The sequence below is a fragment of the Podarcis pityusensis genome (genome assembly GCF_964106645.2).
Source record: "Podarcis pityusensis genome assembly, chromosome: 14".
Lineage (NCBI taxonomy): Eukaryota > Metazoa > Chordata > Lepidosauria > Squamata > Lacertidae > Podarcis > Podarcis pityusensis.
This window is the reverse complement of record NC_138039.1, coordinates 48,675,553-48,691,358: the sequence shown is the minus strand read 5'-3', so window position 1 is coordinate 48,691,358 and position 15,806 is coordinate 48,675,553. Positions and strand designations below refer to the sequence as shown.

The 15,806-nt window shown below is 42.7% G+C and overlaps 1 protein-coding gene across 8 annotated transcripts in view; it reads right to left on the bottom strand.

Annotated features, from left to right (window-relative positions):
- The window catches only part of FAM81A (family with sequence similarity 81 member A), a 47,993-nt gene that overhangs the window by 25,732 nt on the left and 6,455 nt on the right, over window positions 1-15,806 (bottom strand). For 5 of the 8 annotated variants that reach the window (XM_080980801.1, XM_080980804.1, XM_080980807.1 and 2 more), the window contains 3 exons: window positions 4,985-5,054; window positions 2,884-3,157; window positions 1,244-1,362 (listed from right to left, as the gene is read on the bottom strand). In XM_080980801.1, the coding sequence (XP_080836927.1) occupies window positions 1,244-1,362; window positions 2,884-3,157; window positions 4,985-5,054 (463 nt within the window). Of the gene's footprint in view, window positions 1-1,243; window positions 1,363-2,883; window positions 3,158-4,984; window positions 5,055-5,389; window positions 5,737-7,003; window positions 7,024-15,806 lie in introns of those variants that run through there. The other 3 variants (XM_080980805.1, XM_080980802.1, XM_080980806.1) reach the window with 3 other exon arrangements.

Genomic DNA, 15,806 nt, shown 5'->3' with positions numbered 1-15,806 from the left:
TTAATAGAATGCATGTTTTGTGTTGCTTTCACAAATATATGTGTTTTCTGCACACTTTCCCCTAGCATGTTCAGAGATGTGCCTTGCTTTGTGTATTGATTTCAGTAAGGGCAATTTTAGAAGGTTCACATAGAAAGTTTTGCAACCATAATCAAATCTCTCTCTCTGCCCCATCTTTGTTATAAAGAGATCTGAAACTGGCCTTGAGCAAGGCAGTGGAGAGCCAGTGAATAGCTCAGACCCCCCAGGTGGGTGTGTTTTTGGTTCACAACTGTGTTTTCACAGAATCTTGTACAAAGAAGGATCATCTGCCATGCTGCAAGATACCCCAAGTTCTACCTCCAAAGGGCAGCAGCCTGCTTTTTCTGACTCACAACAATACACATCCCTGATCACTGGTACAATTACACCTACAATTTTTCAAAGAATATGATGACAACTATAAGGAAGAAAACAATAACTAGCTTTCAGAAACACCTGACAGTTCAATGTGCAGAAGCAGTATGCTTCAGTATGCTATTTTTGCTTTCCTTGTGTGGGAGAGCAAATGATCAACAAATTGTCATGGACAGGGAATTTTGCCGATTGCTCCCTTCAGTCAACTGGTCTTCAGCTGCTGAGCTGTGACCCAAAGGCAGTCATTCCCCATCAGTATTGCCACCATTTTCTCATTGTCCTCTTTAAAGTGGGGAAGGCAAAAAGATAGTGGAGAGAAAACGAGAAACAGACCTCCACTAAAGACTTTGCCTGAGTCATTGTTTTGAAAATGCTGGTCTTTTTCTGTGAAGAACTGAATGTTTTAGGCTGAGATGAAGCCTTTGCAAAACACCCTGTTGATTACTATGGGTGTTGTGCGTGACTGGAGAGGAACCATAACACAAGTGCGTAGAATCTGCAGCAGCCTTCCCCAATCTGGGGAACTCCAGATATTTTGGACTATAACTCCCATCAGCACCAGTCAGCACAGCTGTATGATGTGAGAGCTGATGGGAGTTGTAGTCCAAAACATTTGGAGGTCCTCAGGCTAGGTAAGGCTGATCTACATATTATATTCAGTCTCAAAGCATACAAAGTTTTGCAGAAGCAGCTGCTTCTCTGGTTTGCTTCAGTGCCAGGGAATGTTGTTCACTCTCTTACTTGCTGTGGTTGCAAGTATGGCTGATTCTGCCTGCCCACCTCCCCACAAAACCCCAGAAATCTGCTTTAGCTGCTAGAGAAATAACAACAACAAAGAAAAAATTACCTTGTAACCCGACCTCTGAGATCTCCCAGACCAGATAACTGACGCATCTCAAGGCTCTTCAGTGTCGAATTCGTTCCGTAATTGAGGTTATCCCTGACACGGATCTGTTCCTGTAGAGCCTATAATTGCAGAGGAGTGAAATGGGCGACTCCCCTCTTAAGTGTGTGGTGCAGAGAGGCTGATGGAGTGCGTCAGCTCTCAAGAGTCCTTCACACATGCTCCAGTTGCCCTGGGGTTTGACCTCAGGACCCATAATTCCCATGCACATTCATGCATCTCCCCAAATCTCTTATCATAGACCATGCTGGCTGGGGCTGATGGGAACTGTAGTCCAAGAACGACTGAAGGGCACCAGGGTTAGATGGAAGGCATGGAGAATGGATCTATCACTGGCAGTTTTATTCACATTCAGAGGCACCCTGCTGCTACATACCAACTGCAAGGGGAGGGTGCTCCCTTCATGTTGAGCTTGCGGGCTACTCAGAGGTATCTGGTTGGCCACTGTGGCAAGGAAGATGCTGGGTGAGAGAGGCATTTAGTATGCCTAAGCAGGACTCTTAGTATGTGCTGACTGTGTATACATATTGTTGACACATGGAGAAAGACACGCATGATCAATCCCATCAACCTGGCTTGTAAAAGAACCACACAATCAACCCCACCAATGTGATTGCATTATTTGCCCATATACCACAGCCAGTTGGGGTTGCTGCACCGACAAGTGGTGTGTGTATGGGGGGGGGGGGTGTCCTTTGTGATTGTGGTGAAAAACCAGAAGGTGGTAATTATGCATCTCAGATATTTTGATTAATTAAAAACAAGTAGACTGCAATGTACCTTAGTGGGGATGGTAATTATCCCAGACTAATTAACACTGTGTAAATGTGTGATCTTATGTGTGTGGTATTCGTGTGCTCTCAAATAGAACTGTAAAGAATTTGTCCCAATTCTTCCTGTAAATAAGCCTGCACCAAAGCCTAAGGGCAGGTACATGAAACAATTGCATGTTTCTTCCCTGTTTATGTCCTAAGTACATAGCAGGAGCCCCCCTGGATCAGACCAATGGCCCATCTAATCCAGCATCCTGATCTCACAGAGGCCAAGCATATGCCCATTATGGGATGCCCACAAGCAGGTCCCAAGTGCAACAGCAGTGCTCTCCCCACCTCTGCATCAGTCTCTGCTTTCCGTAGGTTCTTTGGCAGCAGCGAACTGTCTACTTGTACACTATACGTAAAGCACTAGGCACGTGGATGGCACTATACAAGCAATAAATAATAATTTATTTCCAACATTTGTTTTCTCTTGATTAAAAGGGAACCATGAAGAAGGGCTGCAGATTCTTAGGTTTGAACCACCTGTGTGGTATAACTGTTAGTGTTGGATAATGACCTGTAAGGCCTGGGTTCAAATTTCCATGTAGCTCACAGGGTGACAATGAGCTAATCACTATCTTTCAGTCTCACAGGGCTGTTGTGAGGATAAAAATGGGGAGGGGAGAACCATCTATGCCATGTAGAGCTCCTTGGGGGAAAAGGTGGCATATAAACATAATAAATTTTTAAAAGAAACCACGCACCTTCAGAAATTTTAAAATGTGAAGACTGGGTACACCATAACACCAGAGAATTACCACTGACCTCAATGTCCCGGTTCAGTTGCCTGACGATGGCTGTGATGTTGCGGATGTGCTCCTCCAAGAGCTGCCTGGCCAGCCGGTCCCCTCCGCCTTTGTTCTGCATCCTATGCAGCGTGCAAACAATGTCTTCCTTGATGCGAAAAGCGTGTTCCACAAGGGCAGCTGTCGTCTTCTCATGGCTGAGAATCCTGTCTTCTAGCTGGTCCACGAGTCTCGCTGACCCAAGAGGAATGGCCGTCAGAGCTTGGCTGTGGAGGGGGATGTTCCGGATTCGTCTAAAAGAAGGAAGTGATGGAGATCCTTGGTTTTATGGAGCAAGTGCTCATCTAACACCCCGCTTATTTCTACAATATCTTACCCTCCCCCTCCTCCAAGAAGGTCAATAAAGCACCTCCTGCCATTTCATTGTCACAATGACACCATGAGGCAGGTCAGCCTGAGAGACAGTGACTGGCCCAGGGTCACCCAGTGAACACAGAGTGAGTGAGGATTTGAACCTGGCTCTTGCCATACTTAGTGCAGCACTCTAACCATTACACTACACTGCTCAAGTCATTATAATTAACTGTCTATTGTGCACCAGAATCAGCCAGGATGTGCATTGGTCTGTGTATTGTGCAGCATTGTTGTGAGCCATGAGAGGAGCAGGATTATGCTCCCAAGACCAGAAGGGATGCACACACCAAGCATCAGTGCTTGTTCCTCTTCTGTCTCCATGTGTGCCGGCCAGTTGTAAGAACCTAGGAAGAGCCTCCTGGGTCTGGCAGAAAGTGGCCCATGTAGTCCAGGACCCTGTTCTCACAGTGACCAACCAGATGCCTCTGGAAAAGTCACAAGCAGGACCTGAGCACATGAGCACCCATGGTTTCCAGCAATTGGATTCAGAAGCATAAATGCCTCTGACGATGGAGGCAGAGCAGAACCATGATGGCTAGTAGCCATTAATAGCTTTCTCTGACATGAATTTGTCTAATCCTCTATTATACACATCTATCATGTCACCTCTTACTTGCCTTTTCTCTAAACCACCCCCCCCCCAAATACTGCAACCTTTCCTCATATGGGAGTTGTTCCATCCCCTTGATCATTTTGGCTGCTTTTGTCCCATGTTTCCTACCCACTTACTCTGCAGCCAAATACATCATTGGCCTAGTCCTCCTTTGAATACAGTCTGTGCTCAGATCTTGGTCTGCTACTGATTCCACTGCCAGATGGGCATTGGTGCTTTCATGGCTCTTAGGAAGTGACCTGCCAAATCAGAGACAAGATTAGGGCTGGGCGATATCTGGTTTTCAACATTGTGATACATCACCAACTAAACACTGTGATACATCACGATGTCTGAAATAAGGATGGAGCTATGTAGAGGCATTGGCTGGCAGCACGGTTTCCCCCACATTGTGATTTCTGCATAGCACACACACAAACACACACATCATGATTTGCAATGTATTACCAGGTCAAAAATTATGAAACCGATATCATGATATGGACTTCAAACCCGTTTTGGATGATATATCAATATATCGCCCAGCCCTAACCAAGATCCATTGAACCAGCATCCTCCTTTCCACATCAGCCAATCAGACGTTATCAGGAAGAAGCCTACAAGGAGAGCTGGAAGGCAAGAGGTCCCCTCTCATGGCTGCTCCTTAGCAATGGACAAAAGTCTTTGGTCCAAACAGGCAAATCCTCTTTTGGCCCCTCTCACACTCAGCTGAGCTAAACCTGAAAATGTACCATAGTGGGGAAACATGAACCCCGTGTGTTTCCTGATATGGACTGAACCTGGGATGTTCTGCAAGCAAAGCACCTGTCCTTTTGCCCCTGAGATTTGTCCTGACCCTGTAAGAGCTCCATGGAAGGATGGGCATAGAGTAAATGGGCCTTCCTCACCAAATGTTGTTTGACCTCCAACTCCCCTCTTTCCCAGCAAATACATTCAATGGTTGGCTGTGATGCAAGCTGGAGTCCAGCAACATATGGAGGGGGCTACCGGGTCTGGGAAGCCTTCAATAAATAAATATTTCAAATCACACACACACACCCCACACACCCTCTGCCATCCCATCAAAGCAGTTCCCTCACATGCCTCAGGATACCTTTCAGTTGGGCCGAGTGTGGAGAATATCGGGCTTCGCTGTGCCATCCTCTCTTTCCAAGAATTTATGCCTGTTGGGGAAACAGCAACACAACACGACTGAAGCAGTTAAATTATTCATCTGTTTATAGCTGGCACAGAACAGCCACTTCATGCCAGCAATGCCACTGTTGGAGGGCACTTTTGGAATCTGCACAGCCAAGACAGCACAAAGCTTCCCCATGGAGAAGGCAGTGGATTGTGGAGGCTCCCAGGGTTATCTGCAACGTGGGCTGGGCAAAAGCAAAACACATGGGAGTAACACACGGGCCAAGACCCCTGGCATTGCACCAAAGAGCCTTAGGCCTACACTATCAGGAGCACATGAGGATGCTGTTCCCATATTGAACATGCAGGTAAAGCTTACCTGTGTGCAGAGGTCCAAAAGAGGATGTGCTAGACCCTGGCACTCCGATGGAATACAGGAAGGCCTGCTGATATTGAGTAAGGAGCGGGCCCATGTCCTGATGGGCAGCCCTGTTTCTCTAGGATTTTGGGGTAGGGTATCTCCCAGGCCTAGCTGGAGGTGCTGCTAGGGACTGAAATGAGGAGCTTCTGCCTGCAAAGAAGTATGCTCCCCCTGAGCAACAGCCCATTTATTGGGAAATAGATTGAGTTAGGACTATAACATGGCCAGTCCACTTCCAGAGTCTCAGCCAGAGCAATTGCAGAATCATTGCAGGACCTCCTAGTTTGGGCTGGCATCCCAGGGCAGAGAGTCTGAGAGATCCAGAGGGTGGCAACACACAAACGGGTCTTTTCTGCAGTGGCTCCCCACCTGTGGAATGTTCTCCCCAGGGAGGTTCACCTGGAGCATTCATTATACACCTTTAAGCGCCAGGCAAAAACGTTCCTCTTTGACCAGGCTTTTGGTTGATTTGATTGACATATTATGCCCTTTTAAAATGTGTTGGGTGGTGGTGGTGATTGTTTTTTAATTATTTGATTATGCATTTTGTGGTTTTATATTCTGATGTTATCCTGTGACCTGCAGGTATAGGGCAGTATATAAATTCAGTAAATAAAACAAGAAAAAACATACTGGGGAATGTCTTGTGCAGCTATCCTTGCAGTGTTTGCCTCTATTTATTTATTTTTAATCTATATGCTTTAGAGCTGTCACCAGATGAAATAAATCTTAGTGAATTGCTTGTATGAGTTTGATTCATCGATTGGTTACAATAAACACAATAAACACAATTATTTTGGAGGCAAGACACACGTTTCCTTTGTTTTTTGAGGATGCTGAGAGGCCTTGAAAGGAAGGGAGAAGATGGTGGTGGCAGAGATGGGCCCAGCCAGGCCCGCGTTGCCCCTGCCTCACCTTCCCCCTCCGCCACCACCAACTTCTCCTTCCTCTGTGCCTCTGGGAACTGCCCCCAGTGTTCACACAAGTGGCCACCTTCACACCACACATTTAAAGTGCTATGAATACCATTGAAACACTCATGGCTTCCCTCAAAGAATTCTGGGAGCTGTAGTCTGTTAAGAGTGCTGAGGGTTGTTAAGAGACCCCTATTCCCCCCACAGAGCTACAATTCTCAGAGTGGCTTAACTGTCAGTCTCTCTTCACAGGGAACTCTAGAACTGGAACTCTGTAAGGGAAAGATGGGCCTCCTCACAACTCTCAGAACGCTTAACAAACTACAGCTCCCAGAATTCTTGAGGGGAAGCCATGTTGATTCAAAGTAGTATCGTTGTGCTTTAAAAGTATGGTGTGAATTTGGTCAGAGTTGAGGGGACCAGTAGCAGGGGAGGGGAGGAAGAGAACAGCTCCAGTACTGCTCTACAGTGCTGTGTGATTAAGAAGTTTAAAATAATATATACATTTTAAACGTCCCATCCCATAGGCTGATGCCAAGCCTTTTGAAAGTGACTTCTGGCCCTTTTCTATCTCTTTGGCTTTTGATTTGATTTTGCACCCCTTTCCCAAGCCCATGTTCCTTTCTTGCCTGCTGCTCAGAAGCTACTGCTCAGATACCTTCCTGGAAAATGTCCAGATCTTACTCTCCCTCTGATCGAGCATAGGTTCCCATTCCAGCCTACTTTCTTTCTGCCTCTCAGCCAACTTTCATGAGACTGTAGAGAAGGAAAGCAAGAAAGATAAATAAATGGGAGGGGATCTGATGGAGCAACAGAAGGACCCTCTGCAAGTGACCAGCGTGGACCCCTAGAGACAGACTCCTGGCTGTCCCCCAGCAGCCTGCTGGGTGGGGAAGAGAGGGAGGAAAAAGGAGGTAGCTCGAACCACTTTTTGTCCTGGCCCCATCTACCACCTAAACACCTCACATTGTTCCCCTGTATCTGTTTTAGATTGCAGGCCTCTTGAGGACAGGGACCTTTCACACCCATTCATTGTAAAGCACCCAGACGGCACTATGCAAATCATCATAATTATAACAAAGGCTCATTTCATTCCAGCATAATAACCTGTGATATAAAATTAAACCAGACTCTGGCCCTCACCGCTTTGCTTTCTGAATGGAATTCACAAAGATTAGATAGTCACCAAGCTACCAAAAAAGAAAAGGAAAGGCAGACTGGAGTCCCACTTGCCACCTCAGAGGCCATTTGCTCTGAGGCTGATCTCACATGCTCTGCAAACACTGGAACACCCACTGAAACCTGGCAGGATGTGCCATCAGGAGGACTGCTTGGGGATTACTGATTAAACATGATGCAATATGGTGCGCAGATGGAAAGGGAACAGAGGGGTTATTTCGATGGAAGTGTCAGCTTTGCAGAGAAAAAAACCCCACAAGGGATATCCTGCAAAACATCACAAGATACTGCTTGTCTATTAACCAAGGCCACGTTTCCCAAGCACTGCATGGAAAAGAGAGACTTGCTCAAAGTGATACCACCTCTCTTGGAGAGAGCTTTTGAAAATAGGGCTGCTCCCATGTCTGTAGGAACACCATATACATTAGATGAGATTGCCTGTTGCCTGTCCCACAAGCTGTTGACTAAGATTCTGGGGATGCCATGGAATTCTCCAGATGCTTAGGGGAGAGGTATCAACAAAAGACTGCCAACAGGCAGTGCTGCTTATGAGAGATGAGTGAGAGGTCCTTTGCTAGACAGGAGAAAAAGATAGCTAGCCTATTGAACTTGGAGGGGTTTGACTTAAGATATGGTTGGCATGCGTTGGTATGACAAAGTTAAAGTACATAGAGCATGGGTAGGTAAACTAAGGCCCAGGGGCCAGATCCAGCCCAATCGCCTTCTAAATCCAGCCCATGGACGGTCCGGGGATCAGCGTGTTTTTAAATGAGTAGGATATGTCCTTTTATTTAAAATGCATCTCTGGGTTTTTTTGTGGGGCATAGGAATTCATTCATCCCCCCCCCCAAAAAAAAATATAGTCCGGCCCCCAACAAGGTCTGAGGGACAGTGGACTGGCCCCCTGCTGAAAAAGTTTGCTGACCCCTGACAAAAGGGTTCCTAAATCATATAGTAAGGAGGAGTTTATACAGTTTGGATAAGGTATAAGGACCTTCTAGAAAGGAAAACGCCATGATGGTTATCACCTGTGGAATTATATATATATTATTTTCCTGGCTAATAAAATAGCCTCACAAAAGAAGAATCTGGCATTGATACCTGGCCAATCAAGGAAAGGCTTTATCCAAGAGGGAGAACCAAAGATGGACCTTGTGGAGGTAATGATGGAAATGCGGAAAGATCTTCAAAGCCACACCAAAGTGGTAGGTGAATTATCAACAAAAATAAAGGCTCTTGCAAGTAAAACAAGTAATTTGGAGAAAACTGCAAACTCTTCAAGATGCAGTCCAAATAAATAAAGAGGAAAATAAAGAAATAAGGAAGGAACAGGAAAAGATGCTAGAGGAAGTTGTGGCAGCCAGAGCAACTCAGGAATTAATGGTGGATAATTTGGTGTTAATTGAATGAAGGCAAAAAGCGATGCTTTTGAGATTCAGATCTATTCCTCAGCAATCAGATGTAGCAATAAGGGATAAAATAACCGAAGCACTTGTGTCTTTGCTTGAGATGCAACAACAGGACGTGGATACAGCTATTGAGTGTGCGTTCAGGGTTAAATTTCCATATGCTAAGAAGAAAATCTTTCCAGGGACCGTCTGGTCCTTTTTAATTCTAGAAGTATCAAAGACAGAGTGCTCCAGACATATTATGAGAAAGGTATTGAAATAGATGTTGAAAGGATTATAATTTTAAAAGAGAGTCCAGTAAAACTGTTGAAAAGAGAGAGGATTACAATTTTTTGACAGAGGCCCTTAAAAAGATAAAATTCCACTTCAGACGGGAATGACCTGAAAGGATTTCCTATACTTATGAAGGTAAAAAATAGAGGTGTGTAGAACAAGTGAAAGCACATGCCTTTGTAATGCCTTCGTGGTGAGATTTTGGAATTGAGCATGGAGAATAAGAAGAAGAGAAGGAAGAAGAAGATAAACAGTAAAGAGGGAAGGGGGTAGAAGGAAAACTGGAACTGTAAAAAAAAATGTGTGTGTGTATATGTCAGGGGTTCAGGGACAGAGGCACAGGGTAGGCAGGAGATGGAGAGCGATGGGGATGAATCCCAGGACAGCGAGGAAGAGGATGACAATGACTCTAGAGATTCCATGAGTCTTTCCAGCGAATCAGAGGATTCCCAGAAGGGGGCGCCGGTGGTCAAGGCCAGGGGAGCCCCAGGGGGGACTTGTCAGGAGCAGGGGGCCAGCGGGGGATCCCAAAGTGGCAGCTGGGCGTCAGGACCAGCCTCCCCGCCAGAGTGCAGCGAAGGGGGTGGAGGTTCCAGTGTATCAGGGGAGGCGGCTCCGGCAGTAGAGAAAGGAGGGAGGTCGGAGCAAGCCACCCTCCCGGAAGGGGAGGGGAGTAGTGAAGGGAGTAGCGTAGCTGTCAAAAGGAAAGTTAGAGGTTGGGGGCGCGCGCCAAGTTCAAATGTAGAGGCGCGCGGAAGTACAGGGAGCCCGGAGGAGGGGCCAGGTCCCAAAGCCCGCAGGAGGGGGCAAGAGCAGTCTGATTCCGCGTCGGAGGAATCCAGGAGGGGCGAAACCCCAGCGGGCAGAAAGACCCTGCGGAAAAGGAAAGAGAGAAAGAGGTGGAGCAGCGCAAGCCTCTTAAACTGGTGCAGGGCGGGGACAGATTCAGAAGGGACTTCAGCGGTCTAAGCCTAGCAGACGTAGGGCTGCGCGCCTCGGATCTGAAGCAAACAATGAACTGCAATAAACACTTTTGTATATAAGAAAAGAAAGGCGTTGGTCTTTTGTGAGCTGAGACTTGAGGCAGCCCTGACAGTATATATATATATATATATATATATATATTAATGATAAATAAGATATAATAGAAAATGGATCTTATATTTATTTCATAGAATGTAAATGGACTAAATAGCGAAATGAAAATGAATAAAACAGTGCATATATTGTCAAAGTAGAAATTAGACATCATTTCCTTGCAGGACACACATATAAAAAGACAACATAGAAAACTACTAATAAATAAATATTTATAAATAAATAACAAATAAAGGTCTGGGGCAAGAGTTTATCTCTTCTGATTAAACCAAAAAGGGAGGGGTAATTATGTATGTTAACCCCAAACTAGATCCTAAATTCATCTTTAAAGATGAGGAAGGCAGAATGATGGTTATTGAAGTGAGACTAGATGGAGAACCAGTTACTGTAGTGGGAATTTATGCCCCCAATGAACGGAAAACTGATTAAAAAACAAACAAACTGGAAGAGAAATTGTTTGATTTGTGTGATAGTAAAATAATAATGATGGGTGATTTTAATTGTGTCATTTCCCTTGACCTAGATAGAACGGTACAGAAAACAGATTCAAAATAAGGGAAATTGCCAAATGCCTTTTTTGATATGGTGTCCAATTTTGACTTAACTGACCTATGGCGACTTAAGCATCCATTAGAACACAAATTTACTTTTTTCTCAAATGCAAACAATTCTTCAAGCAGAATACACCTTTTATTGGCTTTGAAAGAGTTAACAACTAGGGTAAAAAAGGTAGAAATTCAACCTAAGATATTATCCAATCACAATGGCATATTTATGACAATAACAGGAGGGAAATGTTCTTCATTTAGGTGGAAGGTAAATGATGTGGTATTGCAAAATGAACAAATTATGAGTACGGGGCAACACTCCCTTACAATTTTTTTTTTTACCTCAGTCTAAAGAAACAGATTTAATTGTAGTATGGGATGCGAGTAAGGCAGTGGTGAGAGGTTTCCTAATTCAACAAAATACTTTTCAAAAAAAGAGAAAGGGGAAAAAAGAAGCAGGAGATATTAGATGCCTTGTTGAATAAGGATACAGTGGTGCCTCGCAAGACGAAATTAATTCGTTCCGCGAGTTTTGTCGTCTTGCGATTTTTTTCGTCTTGCGAAGCACGGTGTCGGGAAAGTTTTGGAAAAGCTTCAAAAATCACCAAAGTCTTTAAAAACCTCAAAAAAGGCTACCACACCGCGTTCTATGAGTTGCTCCTCGAAGTCAAGTCGCAACTATATTAACGGTGTTAAGAAAAAGGAAACAAACTTGCAAGACGTTTCCGTCTTGTGAAGCAAGACCATAGGGAAAATCGTCTTGCAAAGCAGCTCAAAAAACAAAAAACCCTTTCGTCTAGCAAGTTTTTTGTCTTGCGAGGCATTCGTCTTGCGAGGTACCACTGTAATAAGTTAATTGGAAAACCAAAGGATAAAGATGTGTGTGTGTCAAGTGATTAAAATACTGCAAGCACAATTTTTGCTGTTAGTTAATCAAGAGATTGAGATGAAAATTAAATTAATGAAACAGAATTTTTTTGAATTTGCTAACAAGCCACGTAAATTGTTAGCATGGCAACTCAAAAAAGAAAGAAAAAATAGCACAATAAATAATATTGTAGATGAGGATAAGCATTTGACTAGCTGAAAAGAGATAAGGAAAGCATTTGAAAAATATTATATTTCATTATATTGTTGTAAGAAAGAGGACTTTAAGAAAATGGACTCTTATTTAAGTGACTGTAACATACCGAGAGTATCTAAGGAAAATTGGCAAATTTTGAATGCACCCAAATCGATATCGGAATTGCAAACGGCGATAAACTGAATAAATATGGGGAAAGCACCGGGGCCAGAAGGACTTACAGCCATTTTTTTATAAAAAGTTTCAGGATATACTTATATAGGTGTACCTCGGGTTAAGAACTTAATCCGTTCCAGAGGTCCGTTCTTAACCTGAAACTGTTCTTAACCTGAGGTAACACTTTAGCTAATGGGGCCTCCCGCTGCCGCTGTGCCGCCACCACGCAATTTCTGTTCTCATCCTGAAGCAAAGTTCTTAACCCAAGGAACTATTTCTGGGTTAGCGGAGTCTGTAACCTAAACGTCTGTAACCCGAGGTACCGCTGTAGAGCCACTTAAGGACACCTTGAAGGGAATTTTGGTGACAGGAGTAGTTCCAGCTTCATGGAAAGATGCATCGTTACTTTGATCCACAAATAAGACAGTGACATAACAAAAACTAAAAATTACAGACCTATTTCATTATTGAATTGTGACTACAAACAATTTGCTACAATATTGGCTAATAGATTGAAACGGACATTGACTGAGTCAGTCCACAGAGACCAGGCTGGGTTTTTACCAGGCCAACAAATGAAAGAAATGTAATTAATTTAATAGCGTACATGGAAGTAAGAAATTAAAAACAGGCTGTGTTAATCTTCCTAGATGCAGATAAAGCTTTTGACAACATTTCATGGTCATTTATGATTAAGGTTTTAGAGAAAATGGAAATAGGTAATTCTTTCCTAGGAGGAATTAAAACAATCTATACTGATCAATCTGCAAATATAGTAATAAATTATATTATTTCAGACAAATGCCAAATAGAAAAAGGAACGAGACAAGGCTGTCCCTGTTTGTTATGACATTAGAAATACTGCTTCAGAATATAACGAGAAAAGGGGAAATTAAAGGTTTTGAGGTGGGACGTAGAGTCTATAAATTAAGGGCATTTGCTGATGACGTGGTGTTGACACTAGAACAACCTTTGGAGAGCGTTCTCTAAGCATTAGAATAAATTTAAAGGTTTGGAGAAGTGGTGGGTTTCAAAATAAACTCAAATAAAACCAAAATGTTGGTTAAAACATGGATGAGCAGTCAAAAAATTTTGTAGAAAGGGCGTCTGGTTTTAAAATAGGCAAAAAAAATAAGTATTTAGGAATTTGGCTGACAGTAAGAAAGCTCAACCTATTTGAAAATATTTATTTTAAATTGTGGAAAGAGGTTAAGAAAGAGTTGGAGATATGGGGGAGAATGAAATTCTCCCTGTTAGATAGAATTTCAGCCATTAAAATGAATATACTCCCTAGGATGCTGATTTTATTCCAATCAATCCTGATTGTAAATCATTCAAGCTGTTTCAAAGAATGGGAAAAAGATGTCTCTAAATTTATCTGGCAAGGGGAGAAGCCAAGAATAAAATATTTTGTATCCTGACAGATACAAAAGAAAGAGGAGGCTTTGCCCTGCCAGATTTGCAATTGTATTATGAGGGAGGTTGTTTGCATAGGTTAAAAGAATGGATTGTATTGGACAATGCAAACATCTTAGATTTAGAGGGTCATGATTTAAAATTTGGCTGACATGTATGTCTTTGGTATGGGAAGGCTAAAACCTATGAGTTTAATGAACCACATTCTTAGGAAGAATCTATATAGAGTCTGGGGAAAATATATAAATATGCTGGATATGGCTATCTCACATCAAAGCAATTACAATTAATAGAGTTAATATGGATAGACAATGGGCATCTTATAGGGAACTGCTGGATTTTATGGGGGGGGGGTGGTGGAACCCAAACTGAAATCAATGGAAAACTTAAGGAGCCAAGTTATAGATTGGTTGCAATATCACCAAATACACAACATGTTTAAATTAGATAGAAAGAATGGATTTATGGACTAAAGTTCACAATTCAAAAAAGAACACTTACAAAATGATAAACTTCTGTCTAAAATGTATAATTTTTTTATTAGAATGGGAAACAAAAGACGAGCTTGTTAAAGTTTCAGTGACACACTGGGCAATAGATATAGGACACAATATACATCTTAACCTCTGGGAGAAACTTTGGGAAAGTGACCTGAAATTTACTGCATGTTATTAATTGAAAGAGAATTATTTGAAAATGATCCATAGATTGTATTTAACTCTGAGTAGGTTGGCTAAGATTTATAAAACAGAATCAGATCCATGTTGGATAAAGAAGTGGAGGGAACCTTTTTTCACATGTGGTGGACATGTAAAAAGGTAAAAGGGTATTGGGAAATGATTTATAATGAATTGAAAAAAATATGTTTAAAATTACTTTCCCCCCCCAACCCTCCCCCAAGTTCTTTTTATTGGGAATAGCCCAAACAGAAATTCCTAGGTGTCAGAAAAGCTTATTTATGTATGCAACGACTGCAGCCCATGTTTTGTTAGCCCCAAAATTGAAAGTAAGTGAGGTCCCAACCAAAGAGGACTGGCAATTTAAGTTGACAGAATATGCAGAATTTGCAGATTTAACACACAGAATAAGAGAGCAAGAAAAACATATAATTAAAGAAGAGTGGAAAACATTTATTGAAAATATGGAAAATAAATGTATAAAGCTGAAAACAGTGGCATCAATAAGATAAATTCAACAGAGTAAATATTTTTTGCTGTAAAAGTGGAAAACTGATTTGAATGGTTAGAGTAAAATATGCAGGAATGTATGATAAGTAAAATGAACCATTACAAATTTAAAAATTTGTAAAATGTTTATTTTGAAATGTAAAACTGACAACTTAATAAAAAAAAAATTTATATATAAGTCCCGCAAAAATAGACTGGCAGAATAAAGTATTGCACTTGGGCAAAAAAAATGAGAGGCACAAATACAAGATGGGGGACACCTGGCTTGAGAGCAGTACATGTGAAAAGGATCTAGGAGTCTTGGTTGACCACAAACTTGACATGAGCCAACAGTGTGACGCGGCAGCTAAAAAAGCCAATGCAATTCTGGGCTGCATCAATAGGAGTATAGCATCTAGATCAAGGGAAGTAATAGTGCCACTGTATTCTGCTCTGGTCAGACCTCACCTGGAGTACTGTGTCCAGTTCTGGGCACCACAGTTCAAGAAGGACACTGACAAACTGGAACGTGTCCAGAGGAGGGCAACCAAAATGGTCAAAGGCCTGGAAACGATGCCTTATGAGGAACGGCTAAGGGAGCTGGGCATGTTTAGCCTGGTGAAGAGGAGGTTAAGGGTTGATATGATAGCCATGTTCAAATATATAAAAGGATGTCACATAGAGGAGGGAGAAAGGTTGTTTTCTGCTGCTCCAGAGAAGCGGACACGGAGCAATGGATCCAAACTACAAGAAAGAAGATTCCACCTAAACATTAGGAAGAACTTCCTGACAGTAAGAGCTGTTCGACAGTGGAATTTGCTGCCAAGGAGTGTGGTGGAGTCTCCTTCTTTGGAGGTCTTTAAGCAGAGGCTTGACAACCATATGTCAGGAGTGCTCTGATGGTGTTTCCTGCTTGGCAGGGGGTTGGACTCGATGGCCCTTGTGGTCTCTTCCAACTCTATGATTCTATGATTCTATGAATAAGCTAATATAATACGCAGAGCTAGCAATGTTGATTGCAAAGATGAGTCTGATATAAAAGAAGACTGGGAATACTTTGGCGAATATTTAAAGAAATATAACAATCAGATAAACTTCCAAGTGGGGTTAAATATATGAGCAGCAGTTAAAA